Source organism: Stegostoma tigrinum, chromosome 11, assembly GCF_030684315.1.
Source record: "Stegostoma tigrinum isolate sSteTig4 chromosome 11, sSteTig4.hap1, whole genome shotgun sequence".
Taxonomy (NCBI): Eukaryota; Metazoa; Chordata; class Chondrichthyes; order Orectolobiformes; family Stegostomatidae; genus Stegostoma; species Stegostoma tigrinum.
The window spans coordinates 32,974,386-32,998,395 of NC_081364.1; the positions used below are offsets into that span (position 1 = coordinate 32,974,386).

The 24,010-nt window shown below is 39.2% G+C and overlaps 1 protein-coding gene across 1 annotated transcript in view; it reads right to left on the minus strand.

Moving 5' to 3' along the window:
• Positions 1 to 24,010, minus strand: part of il17rd (interleukin 17 receptor D) — an 86,068-nt gene that overhangs the window by 35,577 nt on the left and 26,481 nt on the right. Inside the window, exons 2-3 of the mRNA XM_048547742.2 lie at positions 9,739 to 9,775; positions 4,851 to 4,976 (exon numbers count right to left, since the gene is read on the minus strand). Of these exons, the coding sequence (XP_048403699.1) occupies positions 4,851 to 4,976; positions 9,739 to 9,775 (163 nt within the window). The remainder of the gene's footprint in view (positions 1 to 4,850; positions 4,977 to 9,738; positions 9,776 to 24,010) is intronic.

Genomic DNA, 24,010 nt, shown 5'->3' on the forward strand with positions numbered 1-24,010 from the left:
ATTCACAACTGCAGAGTGAATTACATTTCAAAGTACTAGACAAAAATCACAGATAAACTAATGGTAAATGACCAAGAGAAATTAGAAGACAAATGCTTAAACTACCACAGGAACCAAAACAATCAACATGAGAAAATGGGCCTTTTTAAGCGGAGGCAATATTATGGCTGCCAAGACAAACACGTTTTTGATAACAGCAAGCCGCCCAAAAATAAATGGATGCAAGTTTATATTCATTTATTTTTACCAAAAAGATCTACTTCACACCACTCCACGAGGAAGAGATGGAGATTTATCTGCCTGAAACATTCACACACCTTTAAACATGGGATATGACACATGCAAAGAGAATTCATTAAGATGTGGCACCCAAGACTAGGAGTGTCAGGAACAAGACTGGCATATGATAGGATATTAAACCGATCATATGAAATGGGAGAAAGAGCATTGATCTAACCATTTGGCAATTGTCAATAGAGGAAAAGGAATGAGACATTTCTGGTATAATTGAAATGATTTGAACAGAATGCCATCTTTTTGGTTCTGCAGTCTGTTCTAGTGATTAAGCTGACAAAAGGCATTTGTCTATTGTGTTTGCCATGAGACACTGCATATTCTGGGCATTTTTTACAGCCTGTCTTGAATTAAGCAAAGCAATCCTGTACTGAACATTTGCCACAATATACTAGCAGACTTAAAAGGTGGTGGATAGATACTTCTCCATGGAGTGGAAGGGGCACCATGCCGCCTTGTACTTCAGGATTTCAAAGAAACAATGACACTTGCACAAATGTCGAAGAAAAGACAGCTAAATAAAGGAGTTTGAAGTATACAGTATTATTGTAGCACTGCCCTCTCATATCCACCGATAACATGGGATTAAAACTATAGATCGAAGGTGATAAAGAGTCAGTCTGTCCATTTCATTCCTTTTTGTTGCATAGGGTGTGAGGCTTTGAAAGGCTTAATGTTGAGGAGTACATTAAGCACCACACAATATGATGACGCCATACAGACTTAGATGGGGAAAACAGTTCTGGATCTCAAAGGAGATAAACAGGACTACTATTTAGGTTTCCTTCATAGTCTTGTCCATCTTATCAATGCAACTTGTACTTCATTGTTAATGTACAATTAAGTGCATCCTGTTTGAATAATAGCGTTTTCTCATGAGACTGGTTCCTATACATCCTAACCTAAAAGGAGGATGGTGGCTGCAATTCTAACGCATGTATTTTTCACAAAGGTGACTATAGTGAGGATCCATTATACAACATTTTTCATTTTTTCTGCTGACTCAATAGAAACACCAGAAGATTTGGGTACCTTTCAATCAGTTAGTGATTTTTAGGCATTGCTGGTTAGAATAGGATTCATTGCTTATCCCTAATTGCCCAGGGGCCAGTTGCGAGTCAACCACATTGCTGTGGGTCGGGAGTCACATGTAGGCCAGGCCAGGTAAGGATGGAAGCTTTCCTTCCCTAAAGGATATTAGTAAACGAGGCGGGATTTTTAATTACAATCAATGATGGTTTCTATTAGGCTAGCTATCTCTGAGAGTAAAGTATGCAAGAAGTACTTCAGTTACCTTGTTTCGAAAATATATTTCTAAGGCATCAATTAATTTTGTGTACTTTATTCCAAAAGTGCAAAGGGATAAAAATAAAATTGTTTTTACAACTGTATCCACTCACTGATGAGAAAAATTGAGAAATTTAATAGGATAAATGGCAGAAGTATATTCCAAATATGTTTTAAATTATTAATTTAGTTTTAGAAACACAGTTTGTTTCATTATGGCCTCTTGTAAACAAAGACCTTGTATGTGTACTTTGTTTAATGGTAGTCTACCTGTAGCTTTATTGGAGGCATTCCAATCGGTTCATATTTCAAAAAGAGTAGAGGCCTGAAAGACTTTTCATTCAAACTCATGTAACCTCACACGGTCTATAACAGATCCTATCTTTACAGCAGGGGGAAGATTTCAGGCTGCCAGACTAGTTTTGCACGTTCCACTACACAGAATCTCACTTGTGATAGCGTGCAAACCACAAAGAGAAAAGTTTGGACCTGTTATCTTTTGAGCCCTCCAGCTGCATTCCAACTTGCTATAGTCAAAAGGATCTACATTGGAGGTGCACACCTGAACATCATCTCACTTATTGCTTATGGGTATGGTGTGCTTCTATCAGGCATCGCATTGCCTCGCCTGGGAGCACAGCATCAAATGAACCAAAGCAGAATTACTGTACGTTCTTTGGTTAGAAGACCAGGAAATAAAACTATAGTGCTTTATGCACTTTTTAAGGGAAAACAAATTGTAGTTTGATGAAATAATTGTATTTATTTCTTGTAAAAAAGCTTCTGTACTTAAATGCCTTTCACTTTAAACTGAATTCAGTGAAATTATTCATGTAACTATGAAGTCACATGGGGTGAATCTGAGTTATAACATTCATTTCAGAAAATACACCAATCTTGTTCCAGTGCAGAAAAAGGCCATTCAGCTCGCCGAGTCTGGACCAACCTTACAAAGAGCATCCCACTCATACTGAGACACCCCACCCTATCTCGGTAACCCCGAATTTACCATGGCTAATCCTCCTGACCTACACATCTTTGGACTGTGGGAGGAAACTGGATCACCCAGAAAAAACCCACGCAGACACAGGGAGAATGTGCAAATTGCACACAGAGCCTAAGGCTGAAATTGAACCCAGGTCCCTGGCACTGTGAGGCAGCAGTGCTAACCACTCAGCCATTGTGCCGCTCCATATGAATGGCTTCAGCATGTTCAAATTTAATTTACCAAAACTGGTGATGGAATTTAGATACAAGTTTGGAGAAACTCAGGTTTTACTCCTTGGAACAAAGGCAATTGAGGGGAAATCCAAAGGAGTACACAAGGCGTATACCAGATTATGACATGTTTAGATAGGGTAGACAAAGAAAAACAGTACTCATCAGCTAAAAGTACAAGCATTAGGGACTAACATTTAAACCTTTGGGCAAGAGATATGAGTATGGGGTGGTAGGTTGGGGCAAGGTGTGGATGAAGTGAAGAAGAATGTTTTATTACACACAAGGAAAGTGGTCACTGATCTCAAATGAAAACTGACTCATGGGATGGTTTGTGTACGGTTGAGGAAATCTCACTATTTTATCTTAGAATGCAGATCCCTTTAAAAACAGGTTTGTTTGAAAGACAATCCCTGCTAAAGGACCTAGCCCTAGTAGATGATCGTATGATCGAGTTGCCTCAGGGCAATGAAGAAAACTATAGATCGCAAAGTTAATTATAAGGTAAGTAAATTGTAGGTGTAGTACTAAGTTCAAATGGCATCCTCGAAGTTTGTTTTGGTTTTTAGGTTTGGGCCCAGCTGGATACAGAAGGAAAAACATTATTCTCAAACAGTTAGGTTGAAATTGTGTGCCAGCTAAAAGGGTGAAAACTCATGTTAACTGAAGGACTCCTAACAGTGAGTTGGATTTCTGCTTTAGTCAAAAAGATACAGAGGATATTTGAGACAGAAGGCTCCAGAATTAAAGATTATTATGACCAAGAAGATCTCACCCTGGGGTGGCTATGATCAATAAACTAGAGATGTTTGCAATGAAAAGGGGATTTACAGCCATAGAATGTTTGGAGGATATGTGAAGGGACAACTTTGCTGAAAATAAACAAAAGACCTAGGAAATCTCAATCTCTGTTTGAATCTTCAAAGTAGTTCACTCCAACAGGCTAATTCTATAGCTATAAAATCCTCAGAGTAAAGGATTTGATAGAGAATAATTGAGAAACTAGGGACAACTTTTGTCATCTTTGATATACAATGAATAAGGCATATTACAGTGGAGGAAATCTCTGGAATGTTATCACATAAAGCCACAGGATGCACTCATCACAAAAATCAAGTACAATCTTTTGTACAGTCAAAATGCTGAAATTTAATATGCTATAACTGAGGCACTTTTCCAGGTGACTTTGGTCCACTCCAAAATAACAAACAGTGCTTTATTACAGCCAATCCTCATTGCTATCCATAAGAACCAGTAGTATCCTGGTTTTTGCCAGAATCTATCTGAAAGGTTTGGACTCCCATCTGAACTCCTTCAAAGCCTTTCCCTGAATAAAGGGGCATGCAGGAGAATGCAAAATGTAATAGTTTGAGTTAAAATTCTAATAGTAAAACATGTTTTCATTTTCTAAGCTGTCAGCAAAAAAAGATCTGGATAGTATTTCCTCCCTATAGAAATGGTACTTCAAGGCCAAGAGCTGTACCAATTCCCCACTGGACATCTACTTAACCATACATCAGGAACTGTTGAAAACTTCCGGGTCTTTTTAACTCCATACCAGGTGACATATTTATACATTGATTCTCACTCAGCATTGGATTGTTATTGGAATTGCTCTTTAAAACTTGAAGGTATAGAACATCTAGAAAGAGAATATATTTCACAGCTTTATATCAGCTGTGGTGAGATAGACTGGAACGCATTCACCTTCAATGCTTCTCAGGACAGCTACTCTCGGTTTCCCTATCTTCAACAGTTCTTTCTTTTTTCAGCATAGCTTAGTTCTGCAAGAAAGTACCAATGAGCTTCCAAAATGTAGTTGTAGTTGACATTTTAGCATATTTGAATCAGCCACTGATCAACACCAACAACATTGAGCATTTCTTTTGTGAACCTTAGGATGAGAGGCAAAAAAGGGAAAATCTCAACAAATTTATGCGATGTGGTAACTACTCAGAGTTCCGATCTCCCAAGTTACTAATTTCCTCGAAAACCTGATTTTATGTTACTTCTAAATGGACCATTTAGAATCAGTTAAGACCTGCACTTACCCAATGGGCTTGGATTCCATTGAAACATCACTGCAACCAAGCCATCCTGTATAGACTGGCTGAAGCACAAGTTTCGGACTCTATCAATTGCATGGTCTCCCTTCAGATTCTCAATGGATGAACATTCTGGAGAAAACGTAATAATATTTAGCTGTTAGATCCTCAAGAACTGAATTAACACTTTTGTGACATGCAGTCAAAGATCCAGTAACCCAATGCTAAATAATCTCAGCAATTATTACAAAGTGAGTCCAGAGGAAGAAATGAAATGAAGTAAATAATTTATTTTACAACACAAACACAAAAAGAATGAGTTATTTTGAACAATGTGCTTACTGGCATTGATAGTTAGGTGAATAATCAATATAATTCACATTTTGATTCTTACCCTAATTTTATAATAGAATTATTGGAGCAGTGACAGAGATTCTTCAGCTAGCAATGAGCCATCCAGCCAAATACAGCCTTCAGGCTCATGATCCCTGCAATCCTTAGTTTTGCAAATGCTTCTTAAATATTATGGGGACATCTGCTTCTTCTACTCTTTTAAATAGTGAGTTCTAGACTTCAAGCACCCTGATCCCACATCTGGGTAAAAATACTCAACCTCAAATTTTTTCTAAACTTTCTTAATTTTATCCTAAATCTATGTCCCCTAGTCATGGATCTCTCAACCAAAGGGAAAAGGGTATTCCTATCCACTGTAGCTAGATCCATGAAATTTTTTGCACTTCAAGTGGATCTCCTCTCAGTTTCCTATATTCAAAACAAAAAAGCCCTATCCTATCCAAGCTTTCCTCATTCTCTCCTGAAGAACTCCTAAGCAGAATTCTAGAACTAAAAATGCACAGTAAGAAATGATAAGAGGTTTATTTTTAAATGCGTGAGGGGAATGAAGGAGAAGACAAAAACTTGTGATGTTGCCAAGTAATTCAACCGCAACATTCATCAATAACACTGGGCCCTCTTGTTACTTTATAGTATTGCTTCAATTTAAAAACATGAACAGTTGATGAATATTTTAGTAATTAGGAATAAAGTTTTAAATTAATACTTTTTGCCACTGGAAAAAAAACAGAAATATGGTTTAAATCAGAAGACCTGGTTGCCTTATGTAGATGTGAAACAGCAGGTCACCTTGGAAACAGACGTCTTAACTCCAACCTGGAACAGCTGAACATAACTAAAATACAACTCCCGTCAAAGCGATCTAGATTATCAGTCAGCATAAAGGAAACCTCTGGCTTGTAATTTCTATTTAACATAGACTAATTTCTGTTTTACATCAGGTAACTAAACGTCAGAATGCTTCTAGGAATTTTTTAAAAACCTGATCTTAGCATCAATGTCAGACTGTACTCAACTACTACAATGTCAGGGATCTAGGGGAATAAATTATGAAGTACTAAGAAACTTGCTCAGTGGAAGGGGGGAATTAATTGTTCCTTTGCATGGTATGGTTTTAGTTAAACTCAGTGTGAATATTCCTGTATCATGTAGAGTATAATGGGAAACAGGAAAAACCCTGTGGCCAAAACCTATCTGTACATCCTATGCTGCTTTCGTGGGATTTATAGTCAGTTTTTATTTGCAACTAACAGTGCTATAAATGGCACAGACTTTAAACCTACATGGTGAGCATGCTTTTATTCTTCCCTCATTACTGTTAATGTCATGCCACATACTGATCAACAGGGGTAGCACTGGTCTCAGCTGTTTCTCATCACTCTTTCTGTGCACATAATTGACCAATAAAGGACTCCACTTGAAAACTTGCTCAATGAAGATACCTAAATTTAACTTTTGGTCAGCTTTTAATGTGTTTTTTGATGATACTACTATTGTATGTGGGCTTGAAAGGGTCAATATTTGACTGAGCACAGCAAGGAGCATCCACTCTGCTGACATAACGGAGATGGTCAGAGTAAAGAAGGAGCTTGAAGGAGGCGGACCAGGAGCTAATGTGCTCTAACCATTTCTGTAATAATGTATTCTGAAAATAGTTGCAGTAAAACAATAAACTTCATTGTTTATACTCAACAAGGCTTTTCCAGTCAGATCAGAATAGAAACTACCTACTCTACACTCGGTCATTTTGGGCTTGAAGGAACCCGCATAATGATGTGATGTACTGGAAGAACTACATGATTTAGAGCCAGTTGAACACCTAAACCTTTGTCTTGAACAAGTAATCTGCCATTATAGATCACTGTTACAGTAAGCCCAATTATGGATCTGGAGTTAATGTTGAGGGCCACCTGCTGGGACAACCGGGTTGACAAGGGACCACAGAAAGGAAACCTATTGTTGGAGACAGAGGCCACTTAAGGTAGTAAATTAGTTACTTATATCAGTTATTACTAAGGACTTTGTTAAAGCTGCAGTAAATGAGGTGGTTGTTTGGATGCTGTATCAAACCAAATAGATAAAGAGGAGGCATTGAGACTAATAGATAAGTCACTTAAATCCAAACTGGATGCATCCTCAGCTGCTGACTGAAGCGAGGGTAGAAATTATACAGGTGTAAACTTTGTTAGGATGATGCCAGAGGGCTGGAGAATTATGAACATTGCAGCTATATTTGAAAAAGGGGTGAAGGATCAACCTGTGACATGACAATTGAATGCCAATTTAAAGTCAGGATATTTACAGTTACGTTGCAGACTGGGAAAGCTGTGCTATTCACCTTGGAACACAGAAGTCTTAAATTTTGTAGAGTTGTTTAAAATCATGAAGTTTAGACAATAAAGAAAGAAAAACTGTGTATACATGGGGACATCACCTACAAGTTACTCTTCAAGTCACAGGTGGAACTAACTTCAAATTATACTGTCATTCTTTTGTTGCCTTTGAGTCAAAATCCTGGAGCTTAAGGCAGCATTGGGTATACTTGCATCAGTTAAACTGCTGCAGTTCAAGAAAGCAACTCAATATCAACTTCTGAAGGGAAACCCGAGAGAGTATCAATAGCTGGTTTTTCCAGTGATACTCTCATTCATGAAGGAATTAAAAATATTCATCCCGTAAGTGCAGTACAAAGCCATTAGGAATATGGAGAAAAGTAAGTTGTTGCAGCTGAGTATTGCTTGAGAAAACAAAATAGGTTGTTTAAAAAGCTAGAGCATTTATGAGGTGAGCACATTTCCATGAAAGTTTGATTCTCACCTGAAACCCAAATTTGAAAATACTTGTGAAAACATGCCATTTCCCAGCAATTCTAATGTTAGTGATACAAGAATGGAATTGCTTAAAAGTGCATGTACATTTCTACTTTTCAATATTATGCTGTGCTTTAAAAAAAACTTAAGCAAATATACATGGAAAAAGCAAAACAATCATTAATTCTGATACAAGCCTTAAGCCATTCCATATCAAGTCTGGACCATTGGCACAACCAAAGAGGGCTGTAGAGGGCTGTTGTAGGCTGCAGCGGGACATTGACAGGATGCAGAGATGGGCTGAGAGGTGGCAGATGGAGTTCAACCTGGATAAATGCGAGGTGATGCATTTTGGAAGGTCGAATTTGAAAGCTGAGTACAGGATTAAGGATAGGATTCTTGGCAGCGTGGAGGAACAGAGGGATCTTGGTGTGCAGATACATAGATCCCTTAAAATGGCCACCCAAGTGGACAGGGTTGTTAAGAAAGCATATGGTGTTTTGGCTTTCATTAACAGGGGGATTGAGTTTAAGAGTCGTGACATCTTGTTGCAGCTCTATAAAACTTTGGTTAGACCGCACTTGGAATACTGCGTCCAGTTCTGGGCGCCCTATTATAGGAAAGATGTGGATGCTTTGGAGAGGGTTCAGAGGAGGTTTACCAGGATGCTGCCTGGACTGGAGGGCTTATCTTATGAAGAGAGGTTGACTGAGCTCGGTCTCTTTTCATTGGAGAAAAGGAGGAGGAGAGGGGACCTAATTGAGGTATACAAGATAATGAGAGGCATAGATAGAGTCGATAGCCAGAGACTATTTCCCAGGGCAGAAATGGCTAGCACGAGGGGTCATAGTTTTAAGCTGGTTGGTGGAAAGTATAGAGGGGATGTCAGAGGCAGGTTCTTTACGCAGAGAGTTGTGAGAGCATGGAATGCGTTGCCAGCAGCAGTTGTGGAAGCAAGGTCATTGGGGTCATTTAAGAGACTGCTGGACATGCATATGGTCACAGAAATTTGAGGGTGCATCCATGAGGATCAATGGTCGGCACAACATTGTGGGCTGAAGGGCCTGTTCTGTGCTGTACTGTTCTATGTTCTATGTTCTATGTTCTAAAACATGTTCAATGTAAATCTGCATGGTAAATCACATCAACTTCAGCATAGTACTTTGACCAGTATTTTGCACAGTAGCATTCCTTATAAACATCAGACTGGGTGAGTAATTAGAAAACATTTTCTGATTTTCTGAAGCACATTTAGCATTTTGTTTGGTCGTGTCAGTATAATTCCAACAATCAATATGCTCTTTAAAGCTCTTTTTTAAAAATTTCAACAAATCTTCTTCAAACTTGTTGAAGGCAGTGTTGACTTAGCTGATTTCAACTCCAACAGTGACACAGATGTCACAATTGGCCACAATGACCCTGTATTAGACAGTGGAGGGAGTGAGGAAGTAGGCTAGGGTTGCACTCTCTGATTTCTTCTCTAAGACCTAGCTGAGCAATTTATGAATAGTCATCGGTCAAGGAGAGAATTAGGACTTAATTAAATAGCCTGCTAATAAATATTGTTAAAACACACACTCGAATAATCAAGTTCGAGCTGAGACCATAGTCCAAAATTAGCAAACACCAAGGGCAATAATATTGCCTAAAAAACAGAAATTAAATAAAAAAGTAACTTTTGAAAGAAGCTGCTTTGTATAAAATCAATCTTTAGCTATGAACAGTCTTACCTTCATATTGGAAGCCAGATAGTGTTCTACTATTATCCTGGAAGATAAAAGAAAAGTTTACTGTGAGACCTACTTAAACATTACACCCTTGGAGCATTGTATAATGTGAGATGAACACTGCACTGTGCTCACGGGCCTGCCAGCAAATTAGGTTCAGGATATTACAAGAATATCTGTTACAAGAGCTGTATCTTCATTATGACAAAACATTTTGAGATGACTGAATTTGTTGATGTTGTATTTTCCCCATTAGAACATGCTTAAGCATAGTTCCTTAACCAGTGAAATGCAGTTTTCTATAGATGTCTTCACTGGGTCCATGCTAGCTATACTCTGTTATTCCATGTCCAGTCCAGAACTTAATTTGATTACCACTTAGTCTCCTCTCACTGTTTAGCAGTTAAACTACCAGGAACACACTGAAATCAACAGTCCTAACCTGGTCCTCCAGTCTGAGGCTGTTTCTCTTCTAAGGTTGTTGATGACAAGTTCACCCTCAGCAAGGACAGAAGAGAAATCAGCCTGTGATTAGACAATCAGCAAGCAGTTTGTGAAGTATTTGGTGAGAGGGATAGAGTTTCTACATGGTACCAGAGGTGCCTTTTGCCAGGAGCCTTTGACATAGCTCTGCCTTTTAACAAGGGTTGTGCAGGATGCGAGTTGGAAGAGGAAGCAGTACAGCTGTCAAGCCTTGCAAGAAAGGAATACTCTGCTAACCAGTAGCCAGGATAATCTTAAATCACTGTATCACTGAGTTACTTGCAAATTAAAGAGAAATTTTCAGTCTACATATGGAAAAATTCAGAAGCTAATATTTGTGGAAAACTGTAGTATGAACACCATATTTCAACTATTAAGTTTAAACCTGAGATTGAGATTTGACAAATAGTAAAAAGGCCAGTGACCAGTTATTTTTTTTTTATTTGGTGTACAGACAATGGAAACGCATTTGCTGTAAGCTTTCCAGTCTGCTGGTGTTTAGAATGATTTCTTTTTTTAAATACATACGTGTGTCAGTTGTAAACTTACGCCTGTTATCTTGGGCCAATTTGAATAATGTGTCTAGGAAATTAATACTTTCCTTGTATGCGGTAGCTTTAAGTTTAATGGAGTAGTGATGATTAAGATTGTTGATGAATTCTTCTAATTCTGTTTCTGAGAGTCCAAAGAGTCTATGAGTCAACATATATATTTTAAAAAGGCATTGTTACCACTATTATATCATCTCATAAAGGAGTCGGTGAGAATTAAAAAGGAGTCCCTGAATATCAAAATGTATCATTCGTGAATATCACAAGAGGAGCACCTAGGAAAGAAAACACTGAGAACTGATCCCGACCAAGACCGTTTTATATTTCTGTCTTAATGGAAACACAAATTCTAATATTATTAGCAGTAATTTTTATTACATATAGATCTCACAATATTTGTGCTCAATTAAACCCGGAAATGTATAAATTAAACGTGCCTACACCATCTTCATATTTGAAGGATAACGATAATTGTAAGCAACTGAATGGAGAAATAAGTTAATCAGGTAGAAAAATGTTTCAATTATATAATACATTGCTCAACTAATGATGGGAACATTATGGATAAATATTTTTAAATTGTCTAATAGCTGCTTTGCAAAGCAAAACATGCAGGATACAGTTCAAATGTCTGATACACAACTCAAATACATTCCACACCCTGTCCTCTCAATTAACACTTGGCTAACAAGAAAATTACATTCCTAAAAATTGAGGAGAACCTTCAGATCAGAAGTTAGTTGCACTGGATAAAGCAAAGTCTATACTAGACTAGTTGAAAGGAAAGTTGTATACACTCAAGAAGTACCATGAAAACAGGTAACATTCATTCTAATTAAATGATTGCAATTACAAGATTATTTTTTGTATGCACAGATGCAAGCTGTGAGCATAAAGACAGCCTTTCCATCCATTAGCTTTCAATTTCAATGCTTTCAATTAGAAACCATCGGTTCAGCTGTGTTTTAGTGTTCCGCATTCATTTATACCCTTCAATTATGGCACTTCAGCCCATTGATAATGGCCACCAAATTTTATGAAATATTGGTAATTCAAACTATCACAACAAATTTAAATTCTGACAGACAAGTTTGATTGATTGTAGACAAACAGGAGGCTGGAAGAACCCAGCAAGCTAGGTAGCATTTGGAGGAAACAAGTAGTCAATGTTTTTGGTATTACGTTTCTCCAGGACTGGATTGTTTCTCAAGGCATCAAAACTGTTGTCAGTATGAAGCATTGAAGGTCGGTCCACAGTTTGAAGGTTTAAGATGTACCTGCAGGTCTTGAGGGATGAGATGGCGTGGGGTTATTTTATGGCGTGGTCAAAGAGCTGAAGGCCTGAAGAGGTCACAGCAACACTGCAGTGTGTAAGGGGCTCACTGAGTTCACGTCTGAGAGAGGCAGAGAACTTCTTCAAAGTGGGCATCCATTGAGGAGACTTTGCAGTGGTAAAACTTGGTTAGAGACAAAAAAACTGCTGATGCTGAAATCCAAGGAAGACAAACAGGAGGCTGGAAGAACACAGCAAGCCAGGCATCATCTGGAGGAAAGCAGCGGTCAACGTTTTGTGCATTACCCTTCTTCAGAACTGGCCCTTGAAGACTTTAAAGTCCATTATTAAACAGGAAAGAAGTTGTTCTTGCGCCTGCTTGTTCATGTGTTGAAGCTTCTGTATCTTCTACCTGACAGAAGAGGTTATAGGACACCATTACTAGGGTGTAGTAGGTCTTTGATGATGTTGACAGCCTTTCTGTGGCAACAGGCCAATGGAATGGTGTCCATGGATGAAAGGTTGGCTTCTGTAGATGGTCTGAGCTGTGCACATAATCTTCTGTAGTTTCTTGTGGTCGTGGGCAGAGCTGTTTCTATACCAGGCCATTATGCACTTGGACAATATACTTTCAACGGTGCATCTGTAAAAGTTGGCAAGAGACCTTGTGGACTGCCAAATTTCCTGAGCCACCTAAGGAAGAAGAGGCATTGTTGTGCCACTCTGTGTAAGTACTGGGAAGCAGCCAACTATAGAATCAAGCTGACTCTTAGCATCAATCAACCTTTAAGTAAAGCAGTTCTACCAGTCTCTTTCAGAAAGACCTCGAGGGTGACACTTTTAATCATAAGAATAGCACAATGTATTGTGATTCAATGTGCTTTATAGTTTTCCAGAATATCAGAAAATCTGTCTCAATTTGTCCAGTTACGGCTCCTCTAATGAGGTAAAATGTTCGTCAGCACTTCACAGGCAAGTTAGGAAAAGAAATTTGACACTGGACCATAAAAGGAAGTATTGGGGCAGATGCACAAATACTTGGATAGACTTAAAATGTTAAAGGTCGCTAGAGAGAGAGATAAAATGGTTTAATAAAGTAATTGTGGGCTTTAGATCCTTCACGGCTTAATTCAAGGTCATCACTGACAAAGTGATTAAAATCACAGATGCTAAAGAAGCTAGGATTGGAGCAGAAATACCTTGAAAGTTTGTAGAGCTGGAGAAGTTTGCAGGGGTAGCGAGGAACAAAGCCATGGATTTGAAAGAAATGATTAACAATGTCGAAATCAAAGACTTGCTAAAGTGGGAGCTAATATATTTAACAACATCAGGGATGATGTGTGAAGGTTCTTTTTGTAATGAAGGCTGCAAGCAGAGAAATTTGGATGATTTGCCTGTGTACAGCTTCAACAACACACTTAATATCATACAAGACAAAGCAGCTCCTAGAGTGGCACCACATCTATAAGTATTCATTCCCTCTACCATTGATGCTCAGCAGCAGCGTGTATTATCATAAGACGCACTATAGGAATTCACCAAGTCTCCTTCGCATCTTCCAAATATTTGAGCACTTCCATCTAGAAGGTCAAGATATAGGAAAACTCCGCAACTTGCGCATTCCCCTCCAAGCCACTCATCATCCTGACTTGGAAAGATATCATCATTTCTTCAGTGTTGCTGAGTCAAAATCCTGGAACTTCCTTCCAAACAGCATTGCAGGTGCATCCAAATCAAATGGGTTGCAACAGTTCAAGAAGACAGCTCGGCACCTCCAACTTCCAGTGGGCTAGCAGATGCTTTGGCCAACTGCGAAGCACAGTATTTGATGGCCAAGCCCTAAAGCCTGACAGTAAGTTCATGGTCAACAGGGCCACAATATGACCAGCCCTCATATCCTTCAGAGACACAAGCAACATACAGCAGTTCCCTTGAGAAATGTTGCTAGTGATAACTCTGCAAAGCCTTGCAACTCGATTGACAAGATATCAGTGTCCTCTCTCAGGTCAATATCACCAGCACCAAGCAAATGGTTATGTTCAATCAGTTCTTTTGGATGGGTGACATTATCTGCATGTCTGAATCAAGATTTCCAAAACAAGCTCATTCCTCCAAACAGCAGTTACCCTAAGGGCAGATGAAACACTAAGAACATCATTAAAACTTGCCTGAAAAAGGCAATATCTCCACCAACTGGTGGGAAGGTATAGCCCAAAACTGACCTGGAGAAGAAGCATCTGTGAAGGTGCCAACCATTATACGGTGTCTCTGACAGGGCCGGATGGAAGTCATGCACAAAAAGTAGAAGGAGCCCACAAAAACACTGGACCCAACTTCCTCTTCAAACTCTACATTCCCCACCTGCAGCAGGGTGCATCAATCCAGCATGAGCTTTTTAGTCACCTCAGGACCCACAACAACAGGTACCATTATTCAGTAAGGGTGGTAGGGATAAACCAGGACGCTAGAGGACAGTGAGTCTAAAATCTGTGGTAAAGTAACCATTGGAAAAGGTGTGAAGCACAGAAATTACCTCCACTTGAAGAGACAAGGACTAATCAAAAATGGTTAACTATAAGGGGGAGATCATGTCGAACAGATTTTTTTTTTTGGCAAATGTGACTACAACAGTGTGTTTGATACAGTCTACAAGGACTTCAGTAACAGTTTTGATAAGGTCTCACATGGCAGATAGATTAAGAAGCTAAGAGCTCGAGAGATCAAAAGCAATTTGTCAAATTTGATTCAAAATTGACTTAGCGGTAGGAAGCAAAGTGTGATGGCTGGAGATGATTTTTGCAACTGGAAGCCTGTGTCCAGTGGCATCCCACAAAATTCAGTGCTGGATCCTTTGCTATTTGTTTTGTATGTTAATTATTTAGACATGAATGATGGAGGTATGATCAGTGAGTTGTGGATACTTGCCTTTATTAGTCAAGACATTGAATAAAAGATCAAGGAGGTTATGACAGAACTGTACATAATATTAGGTAGGCCACAACTGGAGTACAGTGTGCAGTTCTGATCATCACACTACAGTAAGAATGTAATTGCACCAGGGAAAGGCAAAGGTCATTCACCAAGATACTACCTGGGCTGAAGCAATTCAGCAATGAAGAGTGATTAGATAGGTTGGGGTCATTTTCCTTAGGACAGTGAAGGCTGAGGTGGGGGACCTGATTGAGGTGCAGAAAGTTGGGGGGGGTTGCATAGAGACGGTAGGTAGGGAGAAATGTTTTGCTGTTGGTTGAAGGATCAATAACCAAACAGCACGGTGTTAAGCTAAAGAACACAAGGTTTAGAGGGGATTTGGTTGTCTGGAACTCTCTGCAAAGGGCAGCAGAGGTGGAAATGCTCATGATTTAAGAACTATTCAGACGAGCACTTGAAACACTATAGCATACGAGGCTATGGGCCAACTGTTGCAAAGTAAGATTAGCACAGATGGATGTTTGATAACCACTGGGGAGACGATGAGCTTGAAGGCCTCTTTCCATGCTGTAAAAATTCTATGAATCTAAAAGATTGGGAAAAAAATGATACTGGGGACTGTCTAAAAAGAACAGTGACACTGTACTACACATGCAGTGCCACCCAGTTGGACAACAGTGAAGAGTTCAGGAGGTGGAATGGTCAATTATTTCAAACGCTACAGAAAAGTCAAAAAGGGGAAGAGATCATTTATTGAGGTAACAAGGTGTAGAGCTGGATGAACATAGCAGGCCAAGCAGCATCATAGGAGCAGGAAGGCTGACGTTTTGGGGAAGGGTCTGGGCCTGAAATGTCAGCTTTCCTGTTTCTCTGATGCTGCTCGGCCAGCTGTGTTCACCCAGCTCTACACCTTGTTATCTCGGATTCTCCAGCATCTGCAGTTCCTATTATCTCTTATCAGAGGTAATTTACTGTCATCACAGCTACATACAATGTCATTCACAGCTTTGAAAAGGGCCATTGTGGTACTGCGGCAATGTACTTTTTTTGTGGGAAGGTGCATGGCTACTAGATCAATATTTCCTGGTCATGCAAACACTCTTGGTTTTGATAATATTCCATTGAGGACAAAGTCAGAAATTAATTAATGTGTATAAGTGCTGCATTTTTTAAGTAGGCTGATGTGATGCCCCCTTTCCATTCTCCTGAAGGACAGCATGACAGAATCTGGCTCAGAGAAAACCCTCCTCTGCCCATGATATATCATGCTGCTTGCCTGACATCTATAATTAGCTGAGCAAGCACTTTCCCCAGTCAAAGTCTTGAAAGGCTAAAGCCAGTGACTTCCATCCCTGCTGTTTCCTAATCATCTATTCTATCTCCATTCCTCGCCCTGGCCTGAAGTCAATCTAGATTGTTTGCATCTTTGGTGTTCCACTTGACTCTGAATTGAGCTTCTGATCTCATACCCTCTCCATCACCTAGCCTAAAAACGTTTGCCTCATAACATGGTTTATCTCTGCCCCTGCGTCAGTGTCTGCTACTGATACTTTCACCAATGTTTCTATTAACCTAGAAGCAAATATTGTGATGGGTTCCAAGCCAGGTACCCATCTTCTATCATCTTGAATTCATCCAAAGTTCCTGACAGACAAAGACCCTCTCCAAGGGAAACATGCCCCATTTATCACAACTTTCAAATATCACCTCAGTCTCCTAGTCCTTCATCACTAAAATTCTTGGGACTTATTACCGATCAAGAGCTGAATGGCATCCGTCACACCGATAACATGGATAAAAGAGTGTGCCTTAGCTATGTTCCTTGAAAATTATTCCATCAGTTACAAAGTTCAAGATGGAATTTGGACAGCTGATCACTTGCCTGGAATGGTGCAGCTATAAACCAACTTATAATATAAATAATCAATGTAAATAAGTAAATTTTAAAAAAAATTTCAAGGCACTTCACAGAAGCATTATTAAACATATATAACAACAAATCACATAAGGACTTATTAGGTCAAAGGACTAAAAGCTTGGCCAAAGAAAGAGTTTTTAAAGGAGTGTTAAAAAATGATTGTTAGGTACTCAGGCAGATTTGTGGAAACAGCTTCCAGGACTAAGTATCCACAACTGAAAGCAAAAGTGGAAAAATTAATGTCAGAGATGCTCAAGCGACCTGAATTTGGCAGGCACAGATATTTTGGACAGTTATGGGACTGAAGGAGATTACAATAATAGGGACAGGCAAGGCCATGGGAGGATTTGAAAACAAGGAGAATATTTTTCTAATCAAGGCACTGCTCGATTGAGTGCCACTGTCGGTCAGTGAGCCGTCATGGGCAGTTTTCCATGAGTTAAAGTTTACAAGAGGGTAATATATGGGAGACCGTTCAAGACTATGTTTGAGTTGTTGCATCTGGGAGTAACAATAACATGGATGAAGACTTCAACGATACATGATCTGAGGTAAGAGTGAAGTTGACTGATGTGAAACAAGTGGATATTTTGTGGCCTTTGTGATGGAAAAAATATATGCAGAAGGCTAATCTCAAGGTCAAAAATGACACCAAGTTTAGGAAAAGATTGGCTTAAACACAAATTGTTGCTAGGAAGAGGATTAGAGTCAATAGTGAGGGCAAAGGATTTGGAGCAGGAACCAAAAACAGCAGCTTCAGTCTTTTCAATATTTAATTGGAGGAAGCCTCTGTTCATCCAGTAAAAAAAAATCAAGAAGTCTGCACCATCACAAATCAGAAAACAAAATGGGCTCTGGACCCTTAATTTCAGTGTTGACGTATACATTTCGATTTTATAAATCTTTAATAGCAAACCTGCTAAAATTCCCACCAAAAACAATGAAGCTTTTGCATTGTGTGCAATACAATAACTGGTTATCAACTGTAAGCATGGAACAATTCCAGTACTTTATAGAGTCCTACATCCAAAAACTGGGTCATATTTCAGATTCATCACAATAGCTATTGTGTTGGAATCTTATGACAGATTTTCTCACATGTTTGTATCACCTATGGATAAACAGAAAACAAAACCTGCTTTCTTCTAACTGGTACAATTATTGACTCCTTCAATAATCTTACTAGTTAGTGAGCTATACGAAGATCTACATCAGCTGGGCAATGACACAGTAGATTCAAGTAATTTATGGCATACAATTACACACCAATTATTAATTCATGAACCATAAGACTACCAGATCTCAGTGCGAAAAATCTATCATTTCACCCAGAAAATGTACTTTTAAAGCTCATTTTTAATGCCAAAGCGTGCTAGGAATTCCTCAGGTGTCAAAACCCAGTGCTTAAATGTGTGCTGGTACGAAGTTGTGCATTACTGCTGCTTCAGTTCTTTCATCAGGCACATTGCTTACAAATTGCTCTTAACTTCTAGCATCGTAAAAAGGACAAGGTTCTTTCAGTCAGAAGCAGTTGAGGCACTGTTTAATTTGAGGCAGATTTCAAAGGACAGGTAGCCTTCCATTATTAGCTGCATAACTTTCTTCCCTCCTAAAACTTGGTATTATTTCAGATTCAACACAAGAGTATCTTTTTTTTCTGTTGTGTTGTGATCTGGTGAGCAATTTTTCTCACACTGTTAGGTCACCCTTATGATTCCTCCAGTGAGAATCTTCACTATTTGGTGAGGCACTGAGCCAAATAACCTGAGAGGTTACACGGAAGAAAGGAAGTGCTATAACAGAATTCAAAGTATTAATATCCAAAATTTGAAAGTGAGCCTCAGTATCCAGTAGCTAATGGCAAGAGCGAGTTCAGCCATGAAATGCTTTAGTTTACAATCCAATTCCATCAGGTCCTGCAGACTCATTCAGAAAGTGCCTGTGGAGCAATACCTCACATAAATGTTTACCATCCCAGTTGTTTCTCAGCCTGACTGTTACAAAGAACTAAATGAAAGCTCAACACCCTATTCAATGGTGTGTTGTGGCTCCAATCATGTAATTCTCTCCATGACAATGACGACCTGCTCTCACCCTGATCACATCAGTTGCTTCCAGTGCAAGCTCTGCCCAAATACATCTGAGGCCTTGCTCCTTGCCTTTATCACCTCTAGATTTGGTTACTCCAAGGCATGTCTGGCCAACATCCCAAGCTCCACCCACTGTATGTACAGCTCACCCAAATATTTGTTGAACATGTCCTATATCCTGCACCATCCCACCCATCGATCTCAACTGTCCTACAGCCTAATCCTTTTATCTATATTCTTTCTTAGCCTTGCCTCTTTATGCCTCTAATTACCTCTAGCCATGCAACCTGTTCTCCCTGAACTTACAAATGCTCTGACCTCTTATTTATCCCTGCCACCTTTTCCACATCACTTGTGGCCATGCCTCCAGTTGACTATGCTCACAGTTTGGTGCTCCAACTTCAAAACCCTTTCCTCACCTCCTTTCTAAGAAGGTGTAATTTCTGCTGTTACTCCCTCCCCACAACCATTTTTTGCCGACCAATTACATTTTCCTGAAAACATTGGATTCTCGCTGAACATAGTTGCACTGGCATGCCATTGGTCCTTGTTCAAATGTTCACGATTCAGCCTTGTGGTAACAAACTGTTTAATCATGATAGCCAGTCCTCACAGTCAAGGCTAATTCTGTCCTCACTTAACACACAATGCTAAGGGCAATCACTGAATTGCTCAGCCTTTCACAGATTTCCCCATTCTGTCTCAATGTAGGGTGACTGATGTTAAGATCCACTCCCTGCTGTCTCGATTTCGAATCACAGAATCCCTACAGTGCAGAAAGAGGCCATTTGGCTCATTGAGACTGAATCAATCCTCCATAGAGATCCCACTCAGACCCAGAATCCATCCTGTCCCTGTAACCCTGCATCTACCATGGCTAATCCAACTAACTTGCATATCCCTAAACACAATGATCAAATTAGCATGGCCAATCCTTCACATCTTTGGACTGTGGGAGGAAACCAGAGCACCTAGAGGAAGCCCAGGCAGACACAGGGAGAATGTACAAACTTCACACAGCCGTCCAAGGTGACTGGAATCAAACATGGGTGCCTGGCACTGTGAGGCAGTAGGGTTAACCACTGAGTCACCATGCTGCCCCCTAATTTAAAGCTGTTTCCCAAAAGAGGTAAGAGATTCAATCTAGAACATTTTTAATCTTCAAACTCCAGTTATTTACTGAGCCAAAGGAAACTGAAACCAAGCTTCTAAGCAGAGCAGAGAAAGGATATTCTGGGAATCATCAAGCAAAAGTTCAAGATCCACAATCTAACTCATGTTTTTCAAAGTCAAACGTTTTGCTATGTTGAAAGGGCTAAGCAGTAAAAAGCAACCACAACATCTTCTGAAGTTTTATTAGTTTACTGATATGATAAAAACCCCTGCTTTGCACAATAGAGAGTCCAACGTGTAATTACTGAACATTGCTTGCATGTTAATTTTGATAATGTGCTTTCTAGTTTCCAATGAAAGGGTCACAATATTTGGAGTACATCATTATGGACAATGCATTCCACCTTGGATCATTTTAAATGGGAATATGATCCATTACAAAGGCAGCAGGGAAGTCAAAAAACATTGCCAAACATTTAGTGTTACAAACTAGATTACATTCTCCACAGCTAGATCTGACTTAGGAGTACTGAAATGTAGTTATTTGAAAAAACTCAGAGGTCTTTAAATAGGTTAATATATTGAGGGAGTCTTGAAAATTTGACATTTCATTTCATATATAACGTCTGCATCGAATATTATCCATGAAATAAAATTTAAGGAATTCGTAAATATCAAAAGAATATATTTTCTTGATTTTCATTAACCCTGCTCCAGCGGAAGCATTTACTGGTGTGACATCCTTTGATCCGGAAACAAACAGCAAGGAAAATTTATTGTAACTTTAAAATATTTGATTTGTAATTTTAAAATGTTCAAGAACTTTTAAGAGCTTTAAGTCAACTGAAAATGGATTCACTATAAGTTCTGGATGCTGAGAAATATGGTTCATGACCTGGCAAACCTTAATCTAGAAACTGTACCAATAGGAAGGAAGTTAAAATACCGAAGCTGACTGGCCCAAAATATCAGCTTTCCTGCTCCTCTGTGCTCCTCCAGCTCTGCGTTTTATCTACAAAGAGGAAGCAGATGAGTTGGACAGCAGAAAGTGGTGAGCAAGACAGACATAGCACTGGATCCCTGAGCACTCAAAACTCTTTCTTTCAATTCCGAATGATTAAATGCACTGGTCTGGCCATACCACACAAAGGTAAGGGCTGTACTGATGTATTCACGTTACCACAACCAAGAGTTGACAGTGGAGAAACCTCTGGAAAAGAAGTCTGACATATAGGGCTCTGCCAGTGCAATCTTCCCCATTTACGCAAAACAACTGCTGACAGAGAATTGGCTTACTCTTTGCAAGAGATAGCGCAGAATTTTGCCTGGAAGAAACTAGACAACACATGCATTCACATACCCTAAAAATAGTCTTTATGGTGTATTCTTTACATGTGTTAATTATGCTTTGTATTAATTGTGATTTACCTATTAATTTATGTTTAATTTGCATAAATTCTGATTCATGTTTCCAGCAAAAGTAACGGAAGTGAAATCTTGTGCAGTCATTTTTTTCATTTGGTTTACAGATTCCTGTGGGGATCTGAACACTGGATTAAGGCAGTTGTTCTCTTCACTGGCAGCCTACTGGCTGTTTCAAAATGTAAATGTACTCCATGGCTGATAATAAGAGAAAAGAGCATAACCTTCTTGCTTAACATTCACATAAGGTCACACAACAAGACAACTCCTGCAAGCACAGTTCATACATGCAAAACAATGTAATTTTAAGAAGAAAAATTAATCTGTTACAATGTTTTAATGAAGACCTGTAGTTCGGGTTGCGGCTGGAGTTGTTGGTTGGTTCGGCGAGCTGACTATTTTTTGTGCAAATGTTTCGTCTCCTGACTAAGTGACATCTTTAGAGGTGTCTAGTGCTTCAACGGGGGCTAGACAGCAATAAAAATGAAACTTAGAAGGGAGAAGAAATGTTTGCACTAAAACCAGTCAGCTCGGTAAACCAACTAACAACTGTTACAATATAGAATGGTGAGATATGGCAGTTAATGTAAATGCAGCTGAAAGCAAAGCATTGGAATCATCCGACTGTGGAATCTGACATAGACTCAAGACTCGATCCATTATTCACATCAAATTGGTATCTCAACGAAGGCAGTGTCATTCTTCCCATTAATTCTGATTGGCTTTCTTTTAATGAAAGCAAATGAAAGCAGCCAGGATAGGACCAGCAGGTGGTCTATGGGTTCTTGGCGGGCAATGAGTGAAAGCTTTTGAGAACCACACTGGTTTAAAGGCACGACAGTTATGAATTGCCCACCAGAATTTTGTCAAGAGACCTTTCTTTATTTGTAAGCCTGAACAATGAGTGAATGTCAAATGGGATGAACAATATGGGCACCATGGCTAAATGAACCCAAATCTGTTTATAGCCAGCAAACACACACATTCAAATGCAGTCAAATGGGTAAAGTTCTGGAACAGTACATCTGGCCAATGTTTCTCCCCCTTAGGCAAGGAATATTGAGGCCCACAAAAGAACTCTCAATCATTTTTTAGGTAAAATCAGTTAGATTTTAACTTTCACAATTCTGAGAATGTCAAATAACGATCATGTTTAAATAAGATCCCATAAATTTCAGTCATTAAGAGCAATGCATGGTGCTAGTCTGAGCTGTATAAACCTAGAACAGCTCTAAGTTTCATTCCTGGTTCATGGTCAATTTATTCATAAGCCCAAACAATGAGTGAATGTCAAATGGGTTGAACAATATGGACACCATGGCTAAATGAACCCAAGTCGGCTTAGAGCCAATATGATCCAATCTGCATTCTTTGCTGCATCAGCCGATTGCAGTGGCACATGGATACAACATTTGATATCAATGTCACTGTTCTAAGAAGCAAGAACTAAGAAGGCGAATAAATGAATGGGAGTGTATGCACATACACGCAAGAATAAGTGAATGTAAAGCCCAGACCAATGCAAGGTTTTGTCCGTTTAGCTTCTTATTTTACAAAGCTGTAAAGCTCTTTCCAACATTTATCATCCTTAGTCGTGAAACAGGATGTAATAATTCTATTCAGTTGCAAGGGTAACAGCCAATCCTGATTTTACCTTCAGCTAAACTCTATATCTACATACCTCTGACAGATCAGAACTCAGGTCAATTGTGTAGTGTGTCAGCAGTGATCATTTTGTTATACTCACCTCCAAGTCAGAATGCTGAGGCTCGAGCAGATTTCTAAAGCAAATCAAATAAGAGGCCAAAAGAACAAACAGATAGGCAGATGAGTGGACAGGACATATTGTCAAAATGCCTAACTCAAGATTCAAAACTCCCTACACACAGCTATCAACAGGCAACCCATTCACATTGAAGCCAGAGGTAACATTTTAAAATCAATCTCAAAATCTCCAGGCAAGTTGATTCTATTACTGTCAGCACATGAGAAGCAAATGAGAGTCAACAAGTATTGGTGGATGCTATTTTGAAATGTGATAAAAACATACCTACAACAATTCATAATATATTAATGGCATGGCTTAATTAATTAACAAATTATACAAAGAAGCGCGATCCAATTATTTTGAAACCTATCAAATTCACTGCCTTTGGCATCTGATGTAAGGTGTACACTGATTTCATTTTGAGTCACTCTTCTTTGGTGCCTCATGACAAGGTTCCCACTCTGGATTAGATTTGTGGTGCTTTAGGTTTCAAAATCATCCCTCCACAACAAATAATCTTCCTTTTCATCCATTGAACTGGATATTTTGCATACCTTGAAAATTCTAATAACACATTGCGCACCAACAGCTTCCCACGATTTGATGATGAAACCGCTTTAAGCATCAAGCGCGGCAGCATTTATATTTGAGCTCCTCTTGAAGGCTTCCTTCTCCATCAACAACTCACCTATTTCAATCAGAGCAAATATGTCCTTTATGGAAGAA